General features: G+C 39.7%; 1 protein-coding gene across 2 annotated transcripts; it reads left to right on the top strand.

Moving 5' to 3' along the window:
* Positions 1-2,190: 2,190 nt before the first annotated feature.
* Positions 2,191-16,283, top strand: zdhhc7 (zinc finger DHHC-type palmitoyltransferase 7). Of its 2 annotated transcripts, XM_044030563.1 has the most exons (8): positions 2,191-2,334; positions 4,348-4,446; positions 9,687-10,037; positions 10,680-10,804; positions 11,404-11,500; positions 11,949-12,030; positions 12,629-12,759; positions 12,987-16,283. In XM_044030563.1, exons 3-8 carry the CDS (start codon positions 9,693-9,695, stop codon positions 13,167-13,169), a joined length of 963 nt encoding a protein of 320 aa, XP_043886498.1. In that variant the 5' UTR covers positions 2,191-2,334; positions 4,348-4,446; positions 9,687-9,692; the 3' UTR covers positions 13,170-16,283. The 2 variants fall into 2 exon arrangements, with proteins under 2 accessions (XP_043886498.1, XP_043886499.1); XM_044030564.1 differs by lacking the exons at positions 2,191-2,334; positions 4,348-4,446 and adding an exon at positions 7,516-7,741.
* Positions 16,284-16,766: the final 483 nt, after the last annotated feature.

Here is a 16,766-nt window from a genome sequence, read left to right as displayed (position 1 = left end):
TTTAACTTTTTTTTTTTACACTGCAGACAGATGGTTGTGTACAATCACCACAGTGTGATCAGTGTGTGTGAGTGTGCATTAACAGAATTAGACCTTAAAGAGCATTGGGTCATGTGATGGTTGGACTCAGTGTCACTGACAATGGCTACATTCAGAATTCAATTTCTATTTCTATCTTTTTACTAATAACAAAAAAGACAAATCATATATCTAGGGATGTGCTAATACAAAGTATAATCTTTAAGATTAGCAGAATCATATTTTCTATGTGTAATTATCCCATATAATTCCAAACATTGCATATGCCTTCTAATGACCTATGCCGTCACATGAGTCAATCCAAGTAGCTCAGGCCTGGTTCAACACAGCTGAGCTTTGTATAGTTAAATTTGTCAATCCATCCATCCATATTCTACCACTTTATCCTCCACATGAGGGTGGCGGGGGCGCTGTGCCAATCTCATCTGACATAGGGTGAAAGACAGATCGCCAGTCCATACTGTAATTTACCATTCCACTTGCATGGCAGGTTGTTTTGTATTAATGTAACATGTAGGGGTAGCCACTAGCCAGGCTCTGTTTGAAGATGCAAAGCTCACTAACTGAGACACAAAGCTCTCCTAGTCAAGACATAATCCCTCCTGTTTTCATAGCTTCATTGTATAATTTGTCATTATAATGTTGGGCAAAGGAGGCTACACCCTTGTGTCAGTAATATTACTGCACCAATTATATTTATATTCATAACAAATATCAAATTATGCTTCACATCAAGATGAAGTGTTTTGCTCAGGTTTTAATGAGTGAGGTAATACTAAAACAGTTATAAACACTCATAAAATCTTATAAAAACATTATTTAGATCTACTCCGGAAACAAGTGGGACGGCCCAGCTGTGGCTTTGTTCCCAGGCCAGCGTGAAATAATACAGCCTCAAACCACAGACAGATTTCTGTATTTGTCTCGCCTTAATTCCTGCACCAACATAAACCAACTACATTTGCGTCACATAGTCTCTCAGAACCTCTCTCTCCTTCCTCTCTTTGCTTCACTTCATTTCACTGCAAACCTCAGCATGTCCACAAAGTGTGATTGGGGGAATGCTTAAAAAATAATAATGCGCATGGGAATCCAAGGCCCTCAGTGTGAGATTTTTTTTTTTTGTTGCATGAGCACTTATCATTCATTATTTAATTGGACGCCAGTGTCCTGATTACGTCAATAGATCAAATGAAATAACTCAGCTTGTCTCAGATGGTATTTGCAGTCTCTAATGTTTTTTGTGTCAGGGTTGTTTGGTGGGTTGAGGGTACACAAGGTGTGGATGGCCTTAAGAACGATGCAGCAGACAGTTTACATGTTGTTGCAGTGGTTGCTCGTTTGACAGTCAGATGCTCATCCAGCCATAATGGAGAGAGAGAGAGAGAGGGAGAGAGAGAGAGAGCGAGAGTGTGAGATCTGGAAATGGCTTCAGTCCCCTGATTCAGCCTTTAAGCTGCTTTAGAGGATTGCTGGGTATTTTTTTTCTCTCCCTAGCTTTCAAACAGACAGCTGATACTGTCTCTGAACTAGAGCAGGAGAGGGCAGAGTCCCTGAGCTTTCACTGCGCAGCTGCAGACACAGGGCAGGGAAGGGCCAAGCTGCTTTGTCTTGACTCTGTAATCCTCTCTTGAGAAACACGTGACAGTAGAATGTGTTGCCAGGTCCTGCTGCTCTCTGCTGGGGACAAGGTGCTACAAGAAGGAACTTTCAACTCAAATATTGGGGATGTCCAAATCCACTTTTGCTGTAGTTTAACAGTGATGCATGGAGGACTTATGGACCTAAAACAATGTGTGATGACTAAAATATTTCTATTTATGTAACTGCAAGTGCACTATACATTGTAGTTTTTATTTACATACACAGTAAAAAACAGTTTAGATTGAAATGATTGGAAGCTCATACATCCATCATACATCCAGACATGTGCTTCTTGAAGGCCCAATAAAATATAGAGCTGCCATCTTAACTATTAATATTGGACTTATCTGACCAGCGGAAATACTTCTGATAATAATTATATAAGATTACATTATCGCATGTTTTGTGAGTGTAAGTAGGGGATTTTCCAAGGGGTGGCAGTGTTTAACAAAATATTATTTCTCCGGAGAGTTACGAACAGTACCGGAGAAACCCGAAACCAACCCCGGAAGCGCCCTCGTTAGTGGCCGCTGTCCATTAGAGCGATGTGTTGCCGTTACTGCTGCGGTAAAGGAGCTGAGGTTTTGCTGAAACTTGACATCATAATGTTTAACAAAGAAGACCGCAACAAAATAAATTAGGAATACTAAGGTATGTAGTTCGTCTGTCACGGGCTTATCCTTTTTTTAATCTCCGTTCGTCGCTCGCATGCAGTGCTAGCATGTGAGCAGACCTGTTAGCTTCCGTAAAGGGCTAGTGAGCAAGCGAGATTTATCATCATCCAGCTCGACTGAGCGTGTTGTGTTGGACTGACAATCAGCTCTATGTGTGTGTGTGTGTGCATATATATATGTGTGTGTGTGCGTGCGCGCTTGCGTGCGTGTGCGTGTATCTCTGTGTATGTGTGAGTGTACGTGTGTCCAGCTTCAGTCACGACCTTTACAGTTATCATTGCAGTGGGGAGGGAGACCCAGGTCTGGTTCTCACCCACTTGCTGGGGGTCGGTGAGGTCAGGGAACGAGCCTCACATGTAGACAGATGGCAATTTATAAACGAGAGGGCGTTGATGATTCATGGGGTCATTGTTTGTGAAAGCTCTAATCTCAAATCACCCCATTTACTAATCTCTTGAGTTGGTTTCTTTTGATTGGGTATAAGGTTTACACTATTTAAGTATTATCTGCTGCTACCATATAGAAATACAAACATAGCACATTTATAACGCAATTACTTGCAACTGTAGTATTACAATATGTGCTGTATTAGGAACATATGCAATATGCAGTAACGTTGAATATTGTGATGACGATATGACCTGCAATATATTTCCATATGTTTACATATGTAAACATAACTACAAGGTCTCTCATTGCACCTGTCATACCAGTTCTTTTCTCATTTCTCTGCCCATCAAGTCATGACATGAGACATGAGTGCATTTCATTAAGAGGGAAAGTGGGTTAGCCCCCATAGTGGGAGAAAACTATAAAAAAAAAAAATCAATTGGTCAAACAAAACTACAGCAAAGGAACGATCTACGTTCATTTCAGTTCTGTCTTTGTTAAATGTATATTGCGTAGAGCTGCAATTAATGATTATTTTCATCATCGAGTAATCTATCGAGTATTTTCTCAATTAATCAAGTGATCATTTGGACAACAACATGTCAGAAAATGTTGAAAAATGTTGATCAGTGTTTTTCAAACCTGGAAATGATGATGTTCTCCAATGTCTTGTTTTGTCCACAAACCAAAATTATTCAGTTTCAATGTTTCCTTTGTTATATGGAGCAAAACCAGTAAGTAGTCACATTTAAGAAGCTGAAACAATCAGAAAACTTGTTGTGATAAAGACAAAAACCCTCAAGTAGGTCAATCGATTATCAAAATATTTGACGATTAACTTAGTAATCAATGAATAATTGTTTAATCATATACATGTTTCAGCGATAATACTGTGCACATTTCATATTTTAGTGATGACATTTTATTTTCTATTATATTACGCTGCTCCAAAACATATTCATTTCAATTGTGGTAACCTTATACATATCACCAACTTGCAAATTTCTGCCAACAGCAGCCAACAGCATCAGTGCAGTTGGTTTGGCTTCATAACGATAACAAGACAATCACAGTTTCACTCAAAGAAAATCAATAGATGGGGATAGATAATAAATAGAGTATTTGTCAGTTACGTCCATAGATGAAGCCCATCAGTGTTACTACTCTATTTTTGTGACCTGCATAGTCACTAAAAAAGACAAAATTAATTAGAGTAGAGACTATTTGTAGACTGTTCTTGCAGGATCGTCACATTTCTATTACCAGCCATCATGATGGCGTGTTTTCTTGGAGTGAAATGAGGAACATTTGCAAGACAAACACACAATCTTATTCAGCCTTCGAGGAACACCATTATATAAAATGTGGTAATGTGCGGTAGTTTTGTAAGTAAAAAACTGGCTGTGGAATGCAACATTGCTGCAGTACCCTCCTTTTTCCTAAAGTTTGTTGTTTAATAGTAATAATGGTTGTTCAATCAACTGTAGTTTGCAAAGTTATTTATTAGTTTCAGAGGGTTTTTAAGGGGTTGAATCAATAAACATTATAGCTGTCAATTGTTGTTAAATTGTATTAGACTAAATTCATTTGTCTTTTTCAGGTGATGATCTACATGTCAGTCTGCATTAGTATTCCATCCTCAGTGCTGGTTCAGGAGGTTTACAAAACATCATGCTATTGTGAAGAGCAAAGCTATTAGGTAGGTCAACTCAACTCGAACAGTAAACTTTCTTGAAAGGTTGAAGAGTGACATTCCTAAGGGTGCTTTTACACCAGAGCTGTTAACCGCTTTAAAGGGAACGGAGTTCATTTCCTCAGATAGTCCGCTTCATTTGGGCAGGTATGAAAGCTCATCTGAACTCTGTTGCAGACCAAACAAGCTAACTCTGGTCCGCCCGTAAACGTGAACCCTGGTGCAGTTTGCTTACAGTGGGAAATGCAATCTTAATCTTAATCTAATGCAATCTCCAGCGATCCAAAGAGAGGAAGTGAAGATAGCAATGCTGCCTTGCCTGCTGCTCGTACTGGGCAGCTTCTTGTGAAAAAAATTAGGTTTGAATACCAAAAGGCTGCATACATTTGGTGTTTGTGGTGAACATGCCAACTCAAGGGAATGGATTTCTGTTTTCAGTACTGGCTAATCAATGAGCCGGGTTTTCTTCTTCCCCATGCTTTTTTTCTTCTTGGTCAGTGCTCATTTCGGGGATCTACTGCCCCAAACCAGCAGTTGTCTTAACTGCGTGACATTGTACAGGCAGTTTGGTCCATTGTTTGTCAATCGAACCCAGTCCCCCTTGACTTTCCTGGTCTTAATGCCCTAAATTTTGAAATACCGGGGTGTCAGCGCTCCTAACAGTATTGGGCACATTCATCAGTTTGTCTATGAAGGATTTTCACCTTTTCCAAATCTGAGTCACAGTGGAGAAAGTCCAGAACAGAGAAGCTGTTGCTGCTTTGAGCTAATACTCTTACTTCTACAAGCGCCTAATGAACACACAAACTCTCAGCTTAATCAGGAGAACTGAAGGCATTTATTTATTCCAGCAGGCATGGAACAGTTCACAGTAGTGCTGTCTTTGTCTAAGCTAAAGCTAACCCTGCTCAGTCACTGACTTCTCATCCACAACAAGCAACCTCTCACGCCACACACACAGCTCCCACTTGTAAAGTTGGTAATACAACAATCAGCTAAAGTGCATCCTATTCAGATGGAAGAATGCGTGGTGTTAGACAGTCTAGCTCGTAGCACGTCTCTCATGTCCCGGTGAGTCAGTTAATAGTGACCATTAATTGGTCAACCATCTGTTCATGAATTCTGTCTAAAATGTTTAAATCAACTGTTATTCAGAACATATATATACATGTAAATAATTCAGTAATTGATTCAGTCTGAGCATAGACCTCCTTCAAGTATATACATATATTGTATTTATCTCAAATCAAGTGAATGGCCAACATTTTGGTGCAATTATAGCAGCTACAGATAATCATCCTGCACAAAATAAAGGTTCTGTAAATAAATATTTTATTTTAACATCATATTTCAAACTAACAACTGAAATCGTGCTGTTTTAGTACTCCAAAATGTTCATGTTGGCAATGTTAGCAGTAACCATTTCTGATCTAGATGGGAAACCTTTACATTGTGTTTTGTTTTAGTAGTTGTTTGAAAAGAAATAATAGAGATACAAGTGTAGAGCTGTCATTAATCTACACAAACGAAAAACAGACCTTCAAGGATAGATGATGAAAGGGGCACTGAATAAATGGATGCATAATTTGTGGAACAAATTGAATTGAATTTGGAGAGGGTGAGTGAGTTACCTAGTTACTAGTCCCCTAGTAAACAGAAATCTGTTTCCTTCAGAGTGATCAAGGCTTTAACTTATGTGAATGTGTGTAATCGGCATTGCACACAGGTTTTTGTCAGAAAACTACATTAATGGCAAAACCCATATAAGGTACAGGTGAAAGCACAAATTGCTTTCTTTTCTTTCTTTATCTGCTTAAATGGGATACACATTCCTGCATCATTTACGACCCAAGCAATGACGCACAATTGTTTCTTAGCTGTTGGCCATGAATGTTTGCGGCGAACCTTAATTTTTACGACTTTGGACAGTGCTCAATAATTTTTATTTAATCAATCAGATCTTTCTAACAGTGATCGAAATCAGGGCTCAAGAGGTAAAAGATACAAAATCATAACCATGTTCTATGTTGTATGAGTTTTGTGGTGGTGGTGTGGTTTTTTGTTGACTCGTTTTGTTTCCAGCATGCTTGTGACATCACACATTGCACAAGTGTCACAGGGGTGAAACAAAAACAGGACAGAACAGCCACTTGCAATAGGTGTCGACTGCCCTTTTTTAAGTGGGTTCACCTGAGCTTATGAATCCTGGGTGTACATGATAATTTCACTGTGAAGGAGGCTTTAGTAAGTGGTGACTCTGCAGTGGAGTCACCCAGCACAGTGAATTGAGCAGTATAACTGACTGCTAGTGGTGTGTGTTAGAGGAGAAGGAGGGTGATGCGGGTGGGTGGGTGGAGGGGCAGTGGCTCTTGTGTTTGTGCCCTCTGACAGTTTAGTGCAGACAGCTGGAAAAGCAGCTGCTGTGGCTTTAATGGACCTGCTTTTATTGACCTCAGAGAAATCAATCTCTTAAATTAGCTGAGAGCAGTTTTCTGCCCTCTTTAGAAACAATGGTAATTATTTATTTATTTAAAAAATGTGTTCTCAAATCAAAATCACAATATGGCCTTCTCGTAAGAGGCGCAATATTTCTGAAAGCCAAACTTTGTGTCGAATTACCATTTTAGGTGAAATATTACCCAGACGGATACAAAATGAATTTGTTTCACATAGTTCTGCACAAATATCACACAGTTATCATTTTAAACATGTTATTCAAATGAAAATGAGAATGAGAATAATTATGTAAACATTACCATTCCCTTTCATATTGCGAATCAAAATTGCAATTTTAGTCAAACTAATCGCAATTAGATATTTATATAAAATTGGTCCGCCCTACTTCCATCTTTCAATGAGGGCCTCAACTTATTGTCATTATCATTCTCAATAAATCTGTCCATTGTTTTATAGATTGATGTTTGATACCATTGATATGTTATTGATCACTTATATGTTTGGTCCACAAAGGAGATGGGTGAAAATGTCTGTCTGACCTAAAATATTGAACTTCTTAAAATAGGAAATAAATAAATGGAAAATCTCAACAAATGTCAAATTTGTCAAAAATATTTAGTGATCGTTCTCGTTGATAATATATAATATAATATAATTATGAATCAATTCTTTTTTGTACCCCTGCCTTCATTGAAAAATGTCCTGCCCTGTAATGTTATTGAATGAAACGGTGATGTCTTGCTCTCTTTCTCCCTCTCTTTCTCCTTTGACAGTTAAGCTCTCAACTGTATCTTTATGGCTCCTCCACAGTCTCAGACACTAGACTCTAGTGACTAGAGTGCTGGTGGGTGTTTTTCTTGTGTAGGTGGTCAAAGAGGTTAGTGGTGTTGGCGACTGTTGTGAGAATTGTTAGAATATGCAAAGCAAATTTGTGTTTCAGATTTTCATACTCAAAACAACATTCACAACAAAGAAGTCCCTCTGTTAGGTTTGAGCGTCATGTTTTGTGTTTGGTTGTTTTTTCGATGAAACTTCACTGTTATGGGTTTATGATCAGCTTTCTCTAGCCCTCCAGGAGGCGTTCCCAAAGGAGAAATTAGGTGAAAAATTTCTATGCACTATTGCATCTGTAGCACTACCTGCTGGCTTATGATTGTTCTTGGTCTGGCTGCCCTGCCGGCCAACACCCCCTTGATAAACCAAAAACCGCTGACTTCCGTTGTGCTTTCTGTATTTGTGTTGAGCCATCAGGGCCACCAGGGCTACACGGTGGTGTAGTGGTTAGCACTCTCGCCTTGCAGCGAGAAGACCCGGGTTCGAGCCCTGGTTGGAACAAGGGCCTTTCTGCATGGAGTTTGCATGTTCTCCCCGTGTGTGCGTGGGTTCTCTCCGGGTTCTCCGGCTTCCTCCCACAGTCCAAAAACGTGCAATGTGGGGATTAGGTGAATTGGACACACTAAATTCAGACCAGTGTGAAACCATAGGAGTGAGTGTGAGAGTGAATGGTTGTTTGTCTCTATCTGTGTGTGGCCCTGCGATGGACTGGCAAACTGTCCAGGGTGTACCCCGCCTATAGCCCGATGTAGCTGAGATTGGCACAGCACCCCCCGCGACCCTCTGGTGGAGGATAAAGCGGTTAGATGATGACTGACTGACATCAGGGCCACCATACATTTGACGGCTATAAATGTTTCTTATCCTCCTGGTTGTCGGTGTTCATGGATATGTTGTACACATGCCACTGGGACAAAGCCTCTTTGGCATCAGCTCTAAGTTTGCCTGGCAGGCATACACAAAGTGTGATCTTAGTATAGATCCAAGTTTATAGTGAGAAAATGCATGTGTTCTCACCAAATTAAGGGGCGATGTATCACGTGATTCATGTCATTTTAAAAGTGTGAATATTGTTTTTATTTGTGTTGCTTTGTCTCAGAGAGTCACAGTGAAGCCTGCCAGCAGCAGATAACTGGGTCTACAGATTATTATTAGCCTGTATTGCAGCTCATGCAGCTGCAGGATCAGTTTCCTGAAGAGAGCGCTTGGGTGGCCATTGATTTATCTCCAAACCATGGACATAGTTCTCTTGTGACCTTGACTTGAATACACTTTTTGTGTCATTTGAGGTGTGTCAACAGCTACTTGGTTCAAAGTTGGGGGCACAATGAGTTAAGTACAAGACACCATTTACATATCCTTCCTGAGAGATCTGATCACAAATGACAGTGCTTAGCACATTGTCTATAGATCCCGTCGCAAAAACAGAGTTGGTTTTGGGACATTTCTACATTCATTTGATCAATTTTTGTGTAATTGTTGAACTCTTATTTCATGTTACAGCAGGGTGAGGAAAGCTTGCATCACAGTCTTGTTCAAATCACAATTTTGTACACATTTTAATTGTCAGGTGTGAACAGTTGTACTTGATGCTGTTCATGTCCATTGGGACTACGTTTGTTGAATCACATTTGCTTGTAGAGTAACACAAGGATGCTAATGTTAGTTGAATTATTGGTTGTCTGTTCAAGGCTTTGAGACATTAATTGTCATGTTCATCATTGTGTCCTTTTTTAATTATATGTAATTAAAATCCTCTCTAACTTTGTCTGTCTGCACTCAGTTCCCCTCTTTAGACATTATTCTGCAGGCTTTGCTTTACCTTTCTAAATTTTAATTATAACAAAATTTACAAAATGATGGGTATCATGGAAATAATTATCTGTATATCTTTTCCTTTTTTATTCTTGGGAAATGGACTAAAATTTGTTTTCCTTCATTTCTCCTTTCTCTAGAGCAGGATGCAGTCTTCGAATCACCGACTGCGGGATATGGAGCAGCACCACCCACTGCTGTCGGCAGGTGCAGATGTGGAGACGGGAAGCCTGGCAGCCGGGGTGATAGTTGGAAGTCCCCATGCGGGGCACACGGCAGGCAATCGCACCCTATGGTTCATTCAGGACAGCTGTGGTATGGTGTGTGCAGCCATGACCTGGTTCCTGGTGCTTTACGCTGAATTTGTGGTAAACTTTGTCATGCTGCTTCCCGCCAAGAACTTCTGGTACTCCCTGCTGAACGGGGCCACCTTCAACTCCCTGGCTGTGCTTGCATTGGCCTCACATATGCGCACTATGTTGACTGACCCGGTAAGGACGTTAAAGAAAGTAAAGCACCCTTTTCCAGTAGTCCGAGAACACGTTTTACTTTTCCACCACATCTGAACAGCTGTAAATGCTATTGTACCCATTGCATATGTGTCTGACAATAAGCATTGTCTCCCTAGTCATGGTTTAAATGTTAATTTTGAGTGTTCAGAGGTTATTTTTTTCTATTTTTCAGTTTTCAGTTTCTTCCACCAGAGCGATGATTCTGCATTGTTACTGTGTTTGTTCCTTTCTGAATTCAGCAAGTTTATGGCAAAAATTGTTGGTGATGCAGCTGCAACGATAACTGTTCAAACTCAAACTACTGTGCATGTCTGCGCATCTCCACATGTTGCTGTCTCACCCAACAGCCCAGCATTAACTGCTCCATGGCTAAGCCCATAATAGTACACAGAAGGGTGGTGCACTTATCTGTGAACATTAAGGGTTTAACTGAACCTTAAAGATCTACATTTTATCTGTCTATTTAATGTTGCGTGGTTGCCAGGCTACAATGCTTTAGTTCAAAACTGTTTTTCACAAACATAGAGAGGTAAAAACGGTTGCTAAATTTCTGTATTTACAAAGACACAGTTTGACTCTTATTTGCCAGTGACAGCGTTTGTCTTTGACTGCTTGTCTCAGGGGGCAGTTCCGAAGGGAAACGCAACCAAGGAGTATATGGAGAGCTTGCAGCTGAAGCCTGGTGAGGTCATCTACAAGTGCCCAAAGTGCTGCAGTATCAAGCCAGAGAGGGCACATCATTGCAGGTCTGTAAAGCCCCGTTTCCACCAACAACTTCAGACTAATTCATGTCTGTATGTCTTGCATTTATTTGTGTTTTGAAAGTTAAACATTGAGAAGAGTACTAAAAGGACTTGTCCATACTGTCCCAGTTTTTGGCAAACTTGTGTTTGTCTGATAATAGGGAAAAATGGTGGCGTCCCTGTGTATCCTGCAGCGTTACCTGAAACAAAGTTGTTTTCTTCTTGTTATAAACGGCCACACGCCAAGTACAAATAACACAGAATGCTGGATGTCCTCCTTTATTGCACTTTATTTTCTGTGTTGTGTTTTTTTATGGAATTTATTTGCGCTGTGTCGCACTGGTATGTTGTGCTATTCATTTGGAGTGGAGCTATGTAATTTATTTATACAGCCCACACACCCTGAAGTGGAAACAGAAGCAAGGCTTATAGCTGCTGTCGCCTAGTTTATTTGGAAATAAATTACAAAATGTAAACAACCACACCTTACCTTTTAGCATCTCAAATGTGATTTAATAAACGAGGAATGTGTTTGTGTAAATGGCAGTACAGTTGATGAGCCAGTGTGTTATGCAGTAACGCCTTCTCTCCCCTGTCTGCAGTATTTGTAAAAGATGCATCCGGAAGATGGATCATCACTGTCCCTGGGTCAATAACTGTGTGGGAGAAAAGAATCAGAGATTCTTTGTTCTTTTCACTGTGAGTACACAAGTGTTAGGGGACTTTATTTTTTAAAATAAGGATTCAAAATATAAATGTTTGGAATCATCCTCACTTGTATTTTAAGTTGAAATAACCAGCTGCAATTTAGTCTCTCCAGTGATCAAGTGTAAAGGGCACTGGTCTGAATTAAATAGCTTTCTCTACTCTTGTGAAACTAATAGCACTTTTTATAACTTGATGTCTACAGGAAACGTTTGTGCAAATGTTAAACTGGTGCACACGGCTGAGCTGTACAAGGCATACATAGAAAGACATTCGTAAAAATAAACTAATTTAATATTAATTAAAAAAATACTGAAGTCTGTGCTACCACTGTGTATGCAAACCACCCAGTTGAGATGAGAGTAGAATGGCTCCTCCTTTTTTTGCCTGTTCTCTGTCACTACTGTATTTCTCATTATCAACTCTGTTTTTCTCTTCACAGATGTACATAGCCATGATTTCGGCCCATGCCCTGGGTCTCAGTGGAATGCATTTCTTCAGCTGTGTTAAAGTACAGTGGAATGGTAAGGCCTTTCTCTGTGGCACTTAAGACTAAAATAGGAGTCGGAGTCGAAAACACACACGGGGAATGTGGTAGAAATGTAGTTGTTGACTTAGAAACAAGTTTGCTCATGGAAGTGACTGATTCCCATCCTGTTGTAAGAAAAGCTGCTCTGCACGGGTCAGGTAAGGTTGTGCAGCATAAGTATCACAGAGCTGCAATTGATCTTTCCCTGTTCCCCTGTGGATCTCTGTAGAAATCCAGATGATATTTCATTCTTGTACTCTTCTCTTGTACTCCATAGGATGATTCTCTGACTGAGCAGGGAAATATTTCCCAGTCCAGTAATCCAGGCTGTGTTTCCATTTAAATTAAATAGAATATTTGCATTAGAATTACATGCAGTCTTATTCTTATGCAATGTGCAGCATTATAGCATAAGCAAGACAAAAAAATAAGAAATACACTCTCTGGATTTTTAGCCCATACAACTCAATTGGACTTCCATTTTCATTGTGTTTCTGTGTGGCCTATTACTACAAAAGTCCCCAAAAATGAAGTTCATATTTCAGTTGTCCAGCACAAAATAAAAGCTGTTCTTACTCTCTTTCTGTAAACAGAGTGCAGTGAATTCTCTCCAGGAGTGTCTGTGCTGCTCCTGATCTTCCTTTGTCTCGAAGCCATCCTTTTCCTCACCTTCACAGCTGTAATGTTTGGTACGCAAATCCACTCCATCTGCAATGATGAGACGGTCAGTATCAACAGCACCCTACCAGCAAATTGTGTGCATCTGTGTGTGTGTGTGTGTGCGTGTGTGTGTGGCGATGAGATTGGGACTGTGAAAGGAGAGACAGGCGAGCACTTGGGCTCTTCAGGTATAAATGAATGCAAGAATCAGTGTAATTTCATACTTTACAAAGTGTCAAACAAAGTATCAGTATGACGCGTCTTTTATTTACAGTTTTCAATGTTTTGCAGGAGATTGAACGTCTTAAAAACGAGAAGCCCACGTGGGAGCGTCACGTGAGATGGGACGGAATGAAAGCTGTGTTCGGGGGTCCGCCCTCTTTGCTGTGGTGTAATCCGTTCACGGGCCTGCGTCTGCGGCGCGTGTTGCTGTTGACCCATGGTCGCCGCGGCGGATCGGAGTTTGCTGTCTGAGCATGTCAGTGAGTGATCCAGCTCATCAACACTTGGTTGCCTCCTAAGCAAGATTTGTTGTACGCCCTCCTTGACTGTGGCTAAGATAAACCTCTGCTCCCTGAGACTATGGGGTGACGGGGAGACAGGCTGCCCCAGTGGAGCACCAGTGAACCAATCAACCACCACTGAGGTTTCGTATATTCAGACTTACATGCTGATGTAGACCCAACACCTTTGGTCTACACGAATATGCTGAAGAACTAGGATATTGTTTTTTTTTTTTAAATGAGCAGCTTTATGGTTTGTTTGCGGTTTTAGGTAAAGCATGTCGACCGTAATGCAAGGGGGTGTTTTATTCCTTGTGAGACCATGCAAGGTGCTGTTTGAACTCAGATTATGCACCTTCAACACACAACTTCATCCGTTTGTTTTTTTTTCTACTACGCACATGAGATTTAATACCAGTGTTTGAATTTTTGAGAGCTCGGCAACATATCCTCCATCATCACTGGACCCAGACAAGTGAATGGGAAAAGGCTTGAAACTGGTGCTGGAATCAGTCGATGGAATTACAATGAAGTTAACGCACTACTCTCATGGCACTTGAGAAATACTCTGGATATAAAGCAACACGGACAACAGAAATTGAACTGTGCTGCCTTGATTTGCATGTATGACAGCTCAATCAGTCTGCTCCTCTGCCAGAAAATTAGACTTTTTCTTCAAATGGATGAACAGGCTACTGTGAACACAAGCCTCATTCTTATTCAAGAGGGCTGAGTGGTTTTTCCTATCTGTTCATCTCCTTTGTCACGGTGTTTTCTGCCTTGGGCTGAAATTTCTCAGTTGCTGTTACTCAAGCTAGTATAAATGAATCCCATTTTTGACAACCTGCTGAATATTGTGTCATTTTTATCACTGTGACCACTCATTAGTTGACAGTAATGGGGTGAGAGTCAGAGTTTTGTATTATATATCATGTGTGGTCAATTTGCCATTCCACCGCTCTTACATGCTGCTCCACACCTCACTATTTACAAGTGATCGATGACCCACACAACAAGTATAAGCCTCCCATTTTTGCCCACCCCCCTTTTTTTTAATAACTAAATGATTCTGGTTTAACAACTTGGTTGCTAGGAAGACAGAATCTTATCACGTTTGAATAACTTTACTCCTCTACAGTTCTCCTTTATGTGAAAACTGAAGGCTACTTCTTTGTATAGTAGGAATCCATATGCAACAACAATCTGATTAAACTCCATAGCATTTAAACCCTGAAAAACAACCTTACAAACCTCCCAAGAACGAGCCAAATCACAGGCACTGTGGCTTTGTATGTTCCTTGGCCACTGAGAGGTGCAACATTTTGAAAAAGAGAATTTAAAATACACGTAAAACCTCCTCCAGCCAAGCTCCATTGTGCAGCTGCGCTGTAGAATTATAAAGGGACTGCTTTGCTGAATGAGGCTGCAGCACCAGGGTAATTATACAGACTTTAGCACTAAACAAAGTCTATGGGCACCCAGCAGATGCTTGTGAGGCCTTTCAGGACAGTAGTACGTACTTTCCCGGTGTTACGAGTACACATTCAAGCCTTCAATATCATTTGGATAAGTGAATTTATTAGCTTGATAGATCATGTCGTTATTGCCATATTTCTGAAAGTGTTTTTCTTACTTTGTGACAATAATGTCTCCTGTTTTTCCCTCTGCATTTGTCAGGGACCTGTTTGCACTGTGTGTGAATGTGGCCTTTTGAATGAGGAGTATTACATTTAAAGCCAAGCTCTGACTTAGGCTGACATTGTCAATGTTTCATTTTTATGGTGTGTTGGACAATATACTACTGTTTGTTCTCACCTGTGGTTGTCAGGAGAAGAAATTCTCTGCTGTTTACACTAAATAATGATATCTGACGCTCTATGGCAATGATGCTTTTAGACGCATGCTGTCATTAGAATGTAAAACTTCTCTAGTAAGTGACTATGGGACACATCACTGAAAGCTAATTGATGTCATGGGTTTTTAATCATGTTGGTCTTTTATTTTTCATTGTGTTCCGTTAGAAACTCCATGACTTCAGTAACTATTAAATTGTTTCATTTGAGAATATGAATTTCCTCTACTTGTAATGTGCTTTGTCTGTATTCAGCCTGGTTCATTTAGCAAGTCCCTCAACCTAACATGCTTAGTGTACTTTGTGTAATGTATGAGTAGTCAAACACGTAAAAAGCATAGGCATAAAACCAATTGTATTATACTGTAAGGCTTCTCATAAATCAGAACAAATCATACCATTATGTTTTGCACCAATATCTTAGTAAATCAGGCAACATCTGTTATTTAAAAAAAAAAATAAAAAAAAAAAAATAGTTGCAGGTATTAATGATAACATTACATTTAGAGCCAGTCAGAGGCCTGGTCCAAAAAACACAAAAGGCCTTTACGATTCAAGTAAACATCTGAAGTCTGAGGTAACAGTGCTGATATTTAACTTGTATTTGTAGGAAAAGCAGCACATCATTGTAACTGTTAAAGTGGGAACAAATACTTGATCAAGCTTAGTTGATGTATACAACTACTTCATAAAAGGATGGTTCTGTAGTACGACCAAACTTCCGTTACAGGACATGTACATTCAGCAGCATTAATGAATGGTCATTTCTAAAGAGTAAATACCACTAAATGTATTCTGAGTCATTCTCCGCTCATCAGTATGACCAAGAAAAACAACAATCAACATGGAGAGAAAACTGTATACGGTGCAAAACTGTAAACCAATAACACTATTCTGTCAAAGGCTTTTGACATATTAGTTACAGATTGTGCAGAAAATTTAGGTTGAAGAGTGTTTTATGATGTTTAGGAGTGTTCCTGAGCAGACTGGGTGTTAAATCACAGACAACATAAACTTTGCCTCGAAAAGATTAGAAAGGTTTAATTTCATAGAGCGTTTCTTCAAGAACAAAAGCCCTTCAGCTTTATAAACAATCTATAGAGGTTAATATTAACAGTATATAAATGGAATGTTTTAATTCAAGCTTTTTTAATTAATGTCATAATCTTACGTCTTCTTTTGATGTCATTCTTTTGCATAATAAACTTGAATAAAGCTTCAAATTGTGAGTCACTGCCCTTTTCTAGTGTGCTTTGTTTCTGATATGGTTGTGGGTTTCACATTGATACAATATGCTGCTAATCTATTGTTTTGTAATTACTTGAAATTGGGATATCAAGATGTAGTATCTTAAATTGGGGTACTGGAAAAATGGCGGCAGCAGCATCAAATAAACGAGATGCACTAAGTGTGGCATTTCTGCCCCCTTCATCATTTGAGACACGTAATGGGACCGACTTTGTGACGTGTGGGCCAACTGTGAAGCAAGTTGGGTTGTTTTTTTTAAATGTAAGACCTCTGATAAATTGCAGCAATTAATTGACCATTGATCAGAGGGGGACATGGAATATGGCAAATAAAAAACAAAATAATCTCTAACAATACCATTTAAACATGAAGTGCACATGGGAAAATACAGCCTTGGTGACTTTTTCTCTTCTCTCAGGCTTCTGATTGTTAAATGTTTTTTTTTTAGTGAGTTGTATCCCTGTAGCA

Source organism: Solea senegalensis, linkage group LG7 (genome assembly GCF_019176455.1).
Source record: "Solea senegalensis isolate Sse05_10M linkage group LG7, IFAPA_SoseM_1, whole genome shotgun sequence".
Classification (NCBI taxonomy): Eukaryota; Metazoa; Chordata; class Actinopteri; order Pleuronectiformes; family Soleidae; genus Solea; species Solea senegalensis.
Note: the sequence above shows the minus strand (reverse complement) of the source record. Positions and strands in the feature narration are given on the sequence as shown.